The sequence below is a fragment of the Monodelphis domestica genome, chromosome 1 (assembly GCF_027887165.1).
Source record: "Monodelphis domestica isolate mMonDom1 chromosome 1, mMonDom1.pri, whole genome shotgun sequence".
In the NCBI taxonomy this organism is placed as follows: domain Eukaryota; kingdom Metazoa; phylum Chordata; class Mammalia; order Didelphimorphia; family Didelphidae; genus Monodelphis; species Monodelphis domestica.
In genome coordinates, this window is record NC_077227.1 from 296135584 (window position 1) to 296149268 (window position 13685).

Consider the following 13685-nt stretch of genomic DNA (forward strand, 5'->3'; position numbering starts at 1 on the left):
GGCTCCAAGGCAGAAGAGTGGTAAGGGCTAGGCAATGGGGGTCAAGTGACTTGCCCAGGGTCACACAGCTGGGAAGTGTCTGAGGCCAGATTTGAACCTAGGACCTCCAGTCTCTAGGCCTGGTTCTCAATCCACTGAGCTACCCAGCTGCCCCCACAGACCATTTTTTAATGAAAACAATTGGGCATTTTTTTTTATTGACTAATGTGGTCACACAATAAATCAATGGCACAGCTAAAACAAGAACCTAGTTTCTGACATTCTAGTGCTTTGTTTTGTTTTTTTAAAAGAATGCTGAGTTAAGTTCTCTGTATAAGAATGAAATGTAACTGTTTATGCTTAAAGTTTATGATACCTTAGGTTTGGAATTCAGAGTATAATGAATATCTTGGGGCATATTAGAGGTACCAATTTCTTCTTTTGGTCAATGAACCAATCTAGATATGTCATAAATCTTTAGTACATTTCTTGTGCAATTTCTTTTCTTTTAATTAAATCTACTTACAATTTTCAACATATTTCAAAGAATATTAAAACTGTAGTTTTCCGAAGAAACCCACCCAGGTTTGGTTTTTTAGAAAATTTTATTTAGTCAATTTAGAACATTATTCCTTGGTTACAAGAATCCTTCCCCTTCCCTCCCCCCTTCCTAAAGCTGACACACAATTCCATTGAGTTTTACATGTGTCCTTGACCAGAACCTATTTCCATGTTGTTGATCTTTGCACTAGGATGATCTTTGCACTAGGATGATTTAGAGTCTACATCCCCAGTCATATCCCCCTCAACCTATGTAATCAAACAATTGTTTTTCCTCTGTGCTCCTACTCCCAAAGTTTATCCTCTGAATGTGGATAGTGTTCTTTCTCGTAAATCACTCCAAGATGTTCAGGATCACGGCCTTGCCATTATATGAGAAGTCCATTACATTCAACTGTATCACAGTGTATCAGTCTCTGTGCATAATGTTCTCATAGTTCTGCTCCTCTCACTCAGCATAAATTCTTGGAGGTCATTCCAGTTCACATGGAATTACTCCAGTTCATTATGCCTTTTAGCACAAAAGTATTCCATCACCAGCTTATACGACAATTTGTTCAGCCATTCCCCAATTGGAGGATATCCTCTCATTTTCCATTTTTTTTGCTGACACAAAGAGGGCAGTTTTGAATATTCTTCTACAGGTCTTTTTCCTTATGATCTCGTTGGGGAATAAATCCATCAGTGCTATGGTTGGATCAAAAGGCAGGAAGTCTTTTAATGCATTTTGGGCATAGTTCCAAATTGCCCTCCAGAATGGTTGAATCCATTCACAACTACATCAGCAGTGGATTGATATCCCAACTTTGCCACATCCCCTCCAATATTCATTAGTTTCCTTTGCTGTCATGTTAGCTGATCTGCTGGTGATATCTCAGAGTTGTTTTGATTTGCATTTCTCTAATTATAAGAGATTTAGAACACTTTTTCATGTGCTTCTTAATAGTTTTGATTTCTTTATCTGAAAATTGCCTATTCTTGTGCCTTGCCCATTTATCAATTGGAGAATGGCTGGATTTTTGAACAATTGACTTAGCTCTTTATGAATTTGAGTAATTAGACCTTTGACAGAGGTTATGGTTATGAAGATTTTCCCCCAATTTGTGGCTTCCCTTCTAATTTGGGTTGCATTTGGTTTTATTTGTACAAAACCTTTTTAATTTGATGTAATCAAAATTATTGATTTTATATTTTGTGATTTTTTTTAATAACTCTTGCTTGGTCATAAAATATTTCCTTACCCAAATATCTGACAAGTATACTATTCTGTGTTCATCTAATTTACTTATAGTTTCCTTCTTTATATTCAAGTCATTTACCCATTCTGAATTTATCTTGGTGAAGGGTATGAAATGTTGAACCACACCTAATCTCTCCCATACTGTTTTCCAGTTTTCCCAGCAGTTTTTTTTTTAATCAAATACTGGATTTTGGTCCAAAAATCTAGGATCTTTGGGCTTATCATAGACTGTCTTGCTGAGGTCCCTTGCCCCAAGTCTATTCCACTAATCCTCCTTTCTGTCTCTTAGCCTGTACCATATTGTTTGGATGACCACTGCTTTATAGTGTAGTTTGAGATCTGGGACTGCAAGGCCACCTTCCTTCACATTTTTTCCATGATTTCCCTGGATATCCTTGATCTTTTGTTCTTCCAAATGAACTTTGTTATGGTTTTTTTCTAATTCAGTAAAAAAGTTTTTTGGTAGTCTAATGGGTATGGCACCAAATAAGTAAATTAATTTGGGTAGGATTTTCATTTTTATTATGTTAGCTCATCCTACCCATGAGCAATCAACAGTTTTCCAATTGCTTAGATCTAGTTTTAATTGTGTGGAGAGTGTTTTATAATTGTGTTCATATAGTTTCCTCTGTTTGTCTCTGCAGATAGATTCCTAAGTATTTTATATTGCCTAGGGTGATTCTAAATGGAATTTCTCTTTCTAATTCTTGATGCTGAGATGTGTTGGAGATATATAGAAATGCTGATGACTTGTGTGGATTTATTTTGTATCCTGCAACTTTGTGAAAGTTGTTGATTATTTCCACTAGCTTTTTAGTTGATTCTTTAGGATTCTTTAAGTAGACTACATCTGCAAAGAGTAATAGCTTGGTCTCCTCATTGCCTATTTCAATATCTTCAATTTCTTTTTATTCTCTAACTTAGAACTTTTTTGGTGTTGTTGATGGGTTTGATTTCTTCATCTGAAAACTGCTTATTCATATGCTTTGACCATTTGTCAATTTGGGAACAACTTGTATTCTTATAAATTTGACTCCAATCTCTATAAATTTGAGAAATTAGACCTCTTTCAGAGACATTTGTTATAAAATCATTCCCAGTTTGTTCGAAATGGGGTAAATTTATATTTCACAAAGAAGCACATGGCTGGGGGTGGCATCAATACACTGGAAGGGTAAAGAGGTTGGAAATAGGAAATACTCAATTCTTACATGCATTGAAATTGACTGAAAGAGGATATAACAATCAAATACATTATTGGGGTAGAGAATCGATTTGCACCCTATAGGGAAGTAAAAGGGTAACAAATGGACTTGTGGGGAGGGAAGTAAAACAAGGGAGGGTGTGGGTGAGTGGAGTAGTTTAAAAAGATTATAAAGAAAATAAGAGGAGAATAAGAAGGAATTGGGGTATAAAAGGAAGTAAAATAAGGTTGGGAACTAGGGGGACTGGTTAAAAACAAAACACTGGTATAGAAGGAAATAGTGAGAGAAGAAAGGGCAGTCCTAGGAGTAGAAATCAAAATGCTGGGAAATAGGCAACTGGTAATCATAACTCTGAATGTGAGTGGAATGAACTCATCCATAAAACACAAGTGAATACCAGAATGGATTAGAAACCAAACTTTACCATATTCTGTCTACAAGAAACACACATGAGGAAGGTAGACACATATAGTGTAAAAGTAAGTAGATGGAACCAAATCTATTGAGCACCAACTGAGAAAAAGAACGCAGGAGTCATAATCATGATATCTGACAAAGCCATAATAAAAATAGATCTAGCTAAAAGATATAGGGAAGGTAATTACATCCTGACAAAGGCAGTATAGACAATGAGGAAATATAAGTACTCAACATGTATGCACCAAATGACATAGCATCCAAATTCCTAAAGGAGAAACTAGTGGAGTTCAAGGATGCAATATATAGAAAAACTATACTAGTGGGAGACCTGAACCTTCCTCTATCAGAACTAGATATATCAAACCAAAAAATAAATAAGGAAGAGGTAAGAGATGTGAATGAAACCTTGGAAAATTTAGAATTAGTAGATATGGGGGAGAAATAAATAGGGACAAAAAGGAATACACCTTTTCAGCAGCACATGATACATTCACGAAGATTGACCAAGTATTAGGGCATAAAAACATTGCAAACAAGTAGAAAAGAGCAGAAATAATAAATTCAGCCTTCTCAGATCATAATGCAATGAAAATAACAAGTAGTAAGGGTACATGGAGAGGCAAATCAAAAATTAATTATAAATTAAACAATATGATTCTCCAAAATTGATTAATTAAAGAATAAATCATAGCAACAATTAATAATTTCAATGAAGAAAATGAGAATGATGAGACATAATTTCAAAATATATGTTACACCATGCAAAGCAGTACTCAGGGGGAAATTTATATCCTTGAATTCATATATTAAAAAATTAGGAAGGGCAGTGGTCCATGAATTGGGCATGCAAATTAAAAAACTAGGAAGTGAACAAATTCAAAATCCTCAGATGAAAACTAAATTAGAGATCCTAAAAATCAAAGGAGAAATTAATAAAATTGAAAGTCAAAGAACTATTGATTTAATAAATAAGACTAGAAGCTGGTACTTTGAAAAAACAAATAAAATAGACAAAGTACTCATCAATCTAATTTAAAAAGGAAAGAAGAAAACCAAATTGATAGTATCCAAGATGAAAAGGGAGACCTCACCTCTAATGAAAATGAAATTAAGGCAATCATTAAAAACTATTATGTCTAATTATATGGCAATAAATATGGCAATTTAGGTGATATGGATAACTATTTACAAAAACATAAATTGCCTAGACTAATAGAGGAAGAAATAGAATACCTGAATTACCCCATATCAGAAAACAAAATTGAACAAGCCATCAAAGAACTCCCTAAGGAAAAATTCCCAGGACCAGATGGATTCACAAATGAATTCTATCAAACACTCAAAGAACAACTAATCTCAACATTATACAAACTATTTGACAGAATAAGTAAAGAAGGAGTTCTACCAAATTGCTTTAATGACACAAATATGGTATTGATTCCAAAGCCAGGCAGGTCAAAAACAGAGAAAGAAAACTATAGACCAATCTCCCTAATGAACATAGATGCAAAAATCTTAAAAAGAATACTAGCAAAGCCTCCAGCAAATGATCATGAGGGTTATTCATTATGACCAGGTAGGATTTATACCAGGGATTCAAGGATGGTTCAGTATTAGGAAAACCATTCACATAAGTAAGCCAACAAAAATCACATGATTATCTCAATAGGTGCAGAAAAAGCCTTTGACAAAATACAATACCCATTCCTATTGAAAACACTAGAAAGGATAGGAATAGAAGTGCCTTTCCTAAAAATAATAAACAGTGTAAATCTAAAACCATCAGCAAACATCATCTGCAATGGAGAAAAACTAGAAACCTTCCCAATAAGATCAGGAGTGAAAGAAGGATGCCCCATTATCACCGCTATTCTTTAACATTGTGAACAGGAAGTGAAAACTAGCAATAGGTATTATCTTTGCTAAAGTTGTTGATTATTTCTAATAGATTTTTGGTTGATTCTCTAGGATTCTTTATGTTGAACATTGTATCATCTGCAAAGATATGGCTAACAGTGTAATATTTAAAGAATTGTTGGCGATTGAAGAGGTACAGGGGGTAAGGAAGGTTTTGTAACAGGGAATGGAGGAGTTGAAGGGAGAGAGGGAATTTGGCTCCTAGCGAGGTAAAAGGAGATACCCCCTGCTGAGAGGCTAGCTTTGAAAATGGTGTTCCTGAGAAATGGGCTACCTGAGGGGATTTCTTCTGTAATGATTGATGCCCCAGGGCAGGTAAGCATGGATCCTCCTGAGGGACAAGCCTCCCTCCAGACCAATGTCACCAAGCAGAGTCCAATAAGGATTGTTTATGGTTGAATGTGTAAAAATTAAATTAGTCTTTATAATAAAAATATATTTTATGAGGTTTATTAAGGATTATTAGAAATCAAGGAATAAATAAAAACCACATGTCCATGGCTCATTAGCGCACTTAAAATCCCCATGCTTAGCTTATCACTACTATACTTGCTACATCATTGAAATAGAAGAGAAAACCAATGTGTGAGGCTTTACTGCCTGTTAAATACCAATTGTGATCTCGCCAAGTGGGGACTCAGGTGAGATTATAGGGAATTCTGGGAAATACCAAGGACTTCTGGGGATTGAAGTCTAGGGTTCAAAATCTCCATTTTTACAATATCCCCTGAGGCCTGAGGAAGACTAGTCTCTCCAATGGGTCTTGTAAACATACCAGCTACGAAATTATAATTTGAGGATAAGAGAAAAAGAGAACAAAACCAATAATTGCCAGGTGTATTGACAAAAAGTCAGTTAGGGGGCAGTCCCCTTTGACATAAGAGTATATATACAAAACAAATGCATTCAAACCCCGAACAGGTCAAATCATCACATCCCAAAGTTCACTTTGTATCTTCTGATGCAGCATGTTGTCTATGGAGGCATCATCATGGTGTCCTCTCCAAACAGTTCAGTTTCTGGATTTGGATAGGTATCATGTTTCTTAACCTAAAATTACTCTCAAAAGGAATTTAAACTTTGCAATTTAAAATAATAATTATTATACATCCCCCCCTGAAGAGGGTGATTGAAAAACACAGGGATAATTTACGGATGCATGGCTGAGTTATGAGGTATATGAATCAATTGACAAGAGAAATAAAAAATATACAAAAAATCCAAATTTAAAAAAGATAATTTCTGGATGAAATATAGACTATCAAAGTCTTATGTGTAAAAATTCTAAGTAAAAGAAAAATAAATCTATAACAGGTCCTTGAATCAGGGCCCAATTAAAATGATATAAGCATTTATGCATTTACCCAATCAGTAGCCAGGACTACAAAAAGTTGCCACATTATAAAAGACAGAAAAGGGACTATATTTTTAGGAGCCAGGTAGGAGCCAAATTTGAGATACTTGGTAGAATGTGCAACAAGGAAGACCTGCCTTTAACACATGTTAAAGAGTCGCAACCTTGAACCCCAAACAAGTTCAAGTCCTCTTATCTTGGCTCAAAATTACATCAACCCCATTGGGATTAGTTGGTCTCTTTGACCTTGTGCTCGATTGGCACTATGCAGTTTAGCTTTGTGCTTCTTTGACATTGTGCAATGGCTCTTTTTTTTTCTCTTTTTCTGGAATCAGACAGAATCATTAAGCAAAATCCCATAATTTTTTAAACAATCAATGGCATCATTTTTTATAGTGTCAAGCTTTTGGGGTATGCATTAACATCATAGCAAGTATATTTTAAACTTATATTACTGCAAAATCAAAAAGTGAAATAAAATCTTAATACTGGTGACATGTGCATCAAATATAAAAAGGAGAGAAAATAAAAAACTGAAATAGTATATTACACATGCAAGAAAAATATAATAAAAGAGTTTTTAAAATTCAAGAATATAGCTTATAATCATTGATATACTGTATCAGTTAAGGAAATGTAGAATACGAGGTTTCTCACCAAAAATGATTTCCATTTCCTCTCTTCATACCTGGTCATGATCCACTGTGAGTACAAGAAATGATTGTCACAAGGTAACAGTTTTTTTTTTTTATAAAGAACAGTAGTAGAACATGTAATGAAAATTCAAAAAGTACCAATATCCCCAGACTTATAATATCCCATTTAATGACAATAGCAAACAAACCCACTATCATATTTTACATGAGTCTGCTGTATGACATTTAAAGAAAATGGATACTTGTCACAAGTTTTTCAGGTGAGGCAATATTTCAACCTTGGCAAACATATTTTTAAACAAAGTAAAATTTATTTGGGTCTAGAACAGCATCAAGAAATCTAGATTGGGACTCACTTTGCGGCAGCGCCGACGTCCCCACCCCCTTTCTCTGCGGAATCACCATGGCGGCCAGGACCCTGTACACGTACCCTGAAAACTGGCGGGCCTTCAAGGCCCTCATCGCTGCACAGTACAGCGGGGCCCAGATCCGCGTGCTGTCCGCACCTCCCCACTTCCACTTCGGTCAGACCAACCGCACCCCTGAATTCCTCCGCAAATTTCCCGCTGGCAAGGTTCCGGCATTTGAGGGCGATGACGGGTTCTGTGTGTTTGAAAGCAATGCTATTGCACACTATGTAAGCAATGACGACCTTCGAGGTCCTACTCCGGAGGCAGCTGCCCAGGTGATCCAGTGGGTGAGCTTTGCTGACAGTGACATTGTTCCTCCAGCAAGTACCTGGGTGTTCCCCACACTTGGCATCATGCATCACAATAAGCAGGCCACCGAGAACGCCAAAGAGGAGGTCAGGCGAGTTCTGGGGCTCCTAGACGCTCACCTGAAGACTCGGACTTTCCTGGTGGGTGACCGGGTGACCCTGGCGGACATCACAGTCGTGTGTACCCTTTTGTGGCTCTATAAGCAGGTCCTAGAGCCATCTTTCCGGCAGGCCTTCCCCAACACCAACCGCTGGTTCCTCACCTGCATTCACCAGCCCCAGTTCCGGGCGGTATTGGGGGAGGTGAAGCTCTGTGAGAAGATGGCCCAGTTCAATGCTAAGAAGTTTGCTGAGAGTCAGCCTAAGAAGGAGCCTCCAAGAAGGGAGAAGGGACAGAGAGAAGAGAAGCCAAAGGCCCAGGCTGAGCGGAAGGAGGAGAAGAAGGCAGCTGCAGCCCCTGGCCCCGAGGACGAGCTGGATGAGTGTGAGCAGGCTCTGGCTGCCGAGCCTAAGGCCAAGGACCCCTTTGCTCACCTGCCCAAGAGTACCTTCGTGTTGGATGAGTTTAAGCGCAAATACTCCAATGAGGATACCCTGTCAGTGGTGCTGCCCTACTTCTGGGAGCACTTCGACCGCGACGGCTGGTCCCTGTGGTACACCGACTACCGCTTCCCCCAGGAGCTCAGCCAGACCTTCATGAGTTGCAACCTCATCACTGGAATGTTCCAGCGCTTGGACAAGCTGAGGAAGAATGCCTTTGCCAGCGTCATCCTCTTTGGCACCAACAACAGCAGCGCCATTTCTGGAATCTGGATTTTCCTCGGCCAGGAGCTCGCCTTCCCGCTGAGTCCAGACTGGCAGGTGGATTACGAGTCCTACACATGGCGCAAGCTGGATCCTGGCAGCGAGGAGGCCCAGACCATGGTCCGAGAATACTTCTCCTGGGAGGGGGCCTTCCAGCACGTGGGCAAACCCTTCAATCAGGGCAAAATCTTCAAGTGACCCCCCTGCTACCACCTAGCTGCCTGCTGCCTCTGCACGGAGGTGCCAGTCATTAAAGGAAACTGATGAACATGGAAAAACCAAAAAAAAAAAGAAATCTAGATTGTTTTGGTGGAAGTAAAGTGAGCTGAAAAGCTAGAAATGAGAGATACTCCCTTTTTTGGGGAGCTATCCAGGGGTCCCATGCCCTGGGATTAACTTCCCAGCTCCTTTGGTATGAGACTGTGATGTCCCATCCATTCACATTTTTGTAAATGTGGGAGGTGGGAATTATAATTGTACTTCACTTCAACTACTAAAATGGATCTCACCTCCTGTTAGAGGCAGGCAAAATGATCAGTGTTGTTGAAAAAAAAAATCTAAAACTCATGTCTAAAAGACCCCTTAAAATCAATTTGAGATATTTAGATCATTAAATTTTCCAAAGGTTGTTAAACAAATGTAATCAGTTTTGAAGAAGTCCATGCATCCTCTATGTGATAATTCACAAAGTCAAAATAGAAAAGGCTGTTTTTATATATGGGCTTATTGAGTAATATTTGTTCAGTATAGTTATAGGGGAAAAGCAAAAGAATATAACAGTAGTTAAAACCCAGTACATTAAAATGATTCAATGTAACAGAATAGTATTGAATACATTAATATATGAACTTAAAACCCACAAAATTAAATCTTAAACAAAACAATCAGCAAAATACAATAAATTTCAGAGATGTTTATAAAACATTGGAGTCTGAAAAGCCTTAAAAATATAACCTCCAGTCTCTTTAAATTTTATTTTTGTTTTTGTTGTTGTTTGTTTTATCCGTTGAGATTCCTTTTGTCAATACTGAGGAATTCCCCATATCATGGAAGAACATGGGTTTTAGGAATCTCATATTGGGCAGGTCTAAATGGCAAAGAGTTGTAGGGAGATGAATTTCTTCCCTGAATCTCAGATAAAATAAGTAAAAAGATCAGTGCACTCAAAAAATATCCTTTGAAATAGTCAATACACTGCTCTCTCATAGAATACACCATATTAGTAATCAACTTCCTGTTTGGAAAAGTCTCTTCCTTCTTATCATTCCCCACCCCCCAGGTCCCCTGCCACATGGAGGCTAATTGTTGCCTAAGGAAAGAACACCCCAGTTTTTACCAGTTGGTTTGTGATTCCAACAACATAGGGGCAGCTACCTGGGTCCTGGGGCTGGCCTGGGGCTATATGGCTCTGAGGCTGGAGATCAGCTGGGGTTGGGACCGGGGCAGGAGAGAGATCTGGGTCAAGCAGGTCCGGAGCAGATGACTGGAAGCAAGAGCAGATGGCTGGAGTGAGCTGAATCAGATTCAGCTTTGCGAGGGGGGCCAAAAAACCTTGGTAGGAGAAACGTGGCTTAAAAAAAAAAATTATCTAGGCTCTATTTTTTAAAAAATTGAGAAGTTCTCTTCCAATCTTGTGGTTGCCATAACTAAAAATTAAATTAGTCTCTATAATAAAAAATATTATATTTTATGGGGTTTATTAAGGATTATTAGAAATCAAGGAATAAAGAAGATACAAAACAAAAACCACATGCCCATGGCTCATTAGCCCATTCAAAATCCCCATGCTTAGCTTACCACTACTATAATTGCTACATCATTGCAATGGAAGAGAAAAAGAATGTGTGAGGCTCTACTGCCTGTTAAATACCAATTGTGATCTCACCAAGTGGGGACTCAGGTGAGATTATAGGGAATTCTGAGAAATACCAAGGACTTCTGGGGATTGAAGTTGTAAATTTTAAAATCTCCATCTTGGTCTAGCACCCAAAAAATTGTGCACACCCACACTGCATGGTCATGTGCTAGTCAATGACAAATCAGAAATAACTAACTGCCCACCTGGGCTGTCCTAAGCCAAACTTGAGCCACCATTGGCACATGTGAGGCACAGGAAGTGATGGAGAGAGCAGCCTCTGGAATTCGCTCACTTCCTGTGGACAGGGCTAGAGGCCAGTTTGTGTTAGAAGCTTGAAGAGAGAGGAGGCCCGCAGACTGCTTCCCTTCAGATCGGTCATGTGAGTCAAGGACTGATTCCTTCCACCTTGGTCCTTTGGGCCTAAACTCCCTCTGCTTTGGTCAGAGGTTGAGTAGCCCCTTTCCCTTTTCCCCTCTCTCCTTCTCTCCCTCTCCTTTTCCCTACTTCCATTGTGATTAAACCTCCATAAACTCCATTCTGACTTGAGTGTTTCATTTTAGGAATTTCATAAGTAAATTCCTTGGCAGCCATTGTTCAATATTATAATAATCTTAAAAGGTGAAAATTTTCACCACAACAAAGTCTAGGGTTCAAAATCTCCATTTTTACAAATGCTGTCCATTCAATGAATGTTCAGCTTCCTCTATGTTCCCTGAAATGATTGTTCTCTTCTTATCTGACTGTGGTTATTTAATAAAGATGAATTTTAATAACAAATTTGTATTGGGAGGTATCTAATTTGTGCTAGTTTTCTTAAGTTCAAATTCTATAGCAGTAGACAGCAAGAGGAAGAAAAGGTTCTGAATTTCAGAGCTGGTTGAGCTTGACTCTTTGGGCTGATGCCCCTAAATTCTGGCCTTATAGTTCAAAAGGCTCCCCTTAAATCCTTTTGTTCAATGACATGACCACAGGAATCCAGGTAGAGCATACAGTTGGGGAAATTCAAGAATGGAGGTACTTCTATCCCGAGACAGGGAGAGAGTCTCCTTTCAATCTGAGAACCAGATGAGAGAGCCCTCTGAGAACAACTGTCACTCTAAGTTGCCCCTCCCCCAACTGTCATTCTTGTCAATATCTTCTCTCTTAACATTTCAACTGCTTTTTGTTCCACCTGATTGGCAGAGAGTCCAAAAATTGCTTCAGTTTTCCTTTCCACAATTGTCCCCTTTTTTTTGTTGTGACCTTCCCAAGGTCACTTATTTTTATTATACTTACCGAAGTACTAAATCTACTTTCTAACTACTACCACCAAAATAATAAACTTCCCTCAAATACACTATTCTATGCTAACTTTATCTACTCTAAGGAATTCTATGCAGGAAAGTTTGGGTAAGGGTAGTTTTAGGGTTTTACGATAAATTCACTACAATAAATGTTTGAACAAAACCATTACAAAGAAATTTGAATCTTAGTGCTAATACTACTTACTCTTGCTAACTTAAACTAAAAGAAACATTGTTCCTATTTTACAAATCTATAACTACCTGCAAACTATTTTATCTATATATATATTTCCATTAATTGCAATTTCAGCATCAGCTGAAAAAAGTTTATTATCTGCAAATGCAACTTAAGTCTATTTCTAAGTATAATTAACTATCTATACTATGCTTAACCTAACTTACTCCTATTCTATTCTCTACTTATTATAACTATTCTCTAAATTCCTAGTCTAATATATAATCTAATTTTATGTACAACATATATACATGCTATGCTAAATATTTACAGATTATATCACTGTTACTAACCTAATTATAGCATATACATTATTTATATAGATTATTTACATATAATACAATAATATACATTGTTCCATAATCTTGATGTTAGTCAAATAGTCATATCTATTGATCTTTTTATTTGCATAATACCTTATGGAACTAACTATATACATATTTACATTTTGCATAAATACAATTTTAGACACTTGTTTATTTAAACAAGGTCTCCCAATATATGTTAGTTTGTGCTTTTGTGCTTTGTGTCTAATAGTGTTGTGTTGAATTAATACTTATCAAGTTTCTTCAAATTTCCACTTCTCATGTTGACTGATGGATCTCTTCTTTCTTCCAAGTTATATAGTGTTACATGCTATTTCCCTAATATGTGAAATTAATTTTGTTTTATGATTTCGCTGCACTTAGTCTTACATATAAGTTCTGTTTTCCATCTATCCTCTTCTTATATAAATAAATCTACAAAGTTCAAAGTCTTAGCTGTCCATTTCAGCTTTTCTTCTTTGTTTCTTCTCCCTAGCAGCTTTTCTTGATGCTTTTCCTCTGGGATGCTTTAATATCTTTTCCTCTGGGCTGGTTTAAAATCTTTTCCTCTGGGATGGTTTAAAATCTTTTCCTCTGGGATGGTTAAATATCTTTTCCACTTGGATGCCTTTCCTCTGGCCTAGAAAATTGACTTCATCTTGCTGTGGCAGGCTTGACTGCTAGGAGCTTGTTGTCTCGAACATTATATGTTACTATTGTTTCTTTGTGGCGTATTTTTTTATGTTAAGCAGTCTTTGTTTTCATTTCTTGTTTTCATTCCACAGGACTATCTTTTGTGTAGCTATCTTCATCTTCTATGCCTGTTAGAGTGGTATTGATTTTTCTGGTTTTATGTGGGAATAGTGAAACAATGAGTCTTTCCCTGCAATTTTTATAGCTGTCGGGGTAGTAAGCAATACTTCATGTGGTCCAGTCCTCTTTATGTTTGTAGCCAGTTTTCTATTGAAATTTTTAAAATATACTTTGTCTCTTGGTTTGATGTTGTGAAAATTGTAATCCAGGGGTACTGTTTGTTGTATCAAGTCCATTTCATGCAACTCTGCTATTCATGTTTGTAAAGCTTGCATTTCTATTTTGTTCACATCCCAGTTTTGTTCTTCAGCTAATTTACTTTTGTGCTGAGAAATGT

The 13685-nt window shown here is 37.4% G+C and overlaps 1 protein-coding gene across 1 annotated transcript; it reads left to right on the plus strand.

Annotated features, from left to right (window-relative positions):
• The first annotated feature begins 7698 nt into the window (after window positions 1-7698).
• Window positions 7699-9149, plus strand: LOC100009907 (elongation factor 1-gamma). The gene has a single exon (XM_016428516.2). The coding sequence runs from the start codon at window positions 7736-7738 to the stop codon at window positions 9050-9052; it is 1317 nt and encodes a 438-aa protein (XP_016284002.2). The 5' UTR covers window positions 7699-7735; the 3' UTR covers window positions 9053-9149.
• The last annotated feature ends 4536 nt before the right edge of the window (window positions 9150-13685 follow it).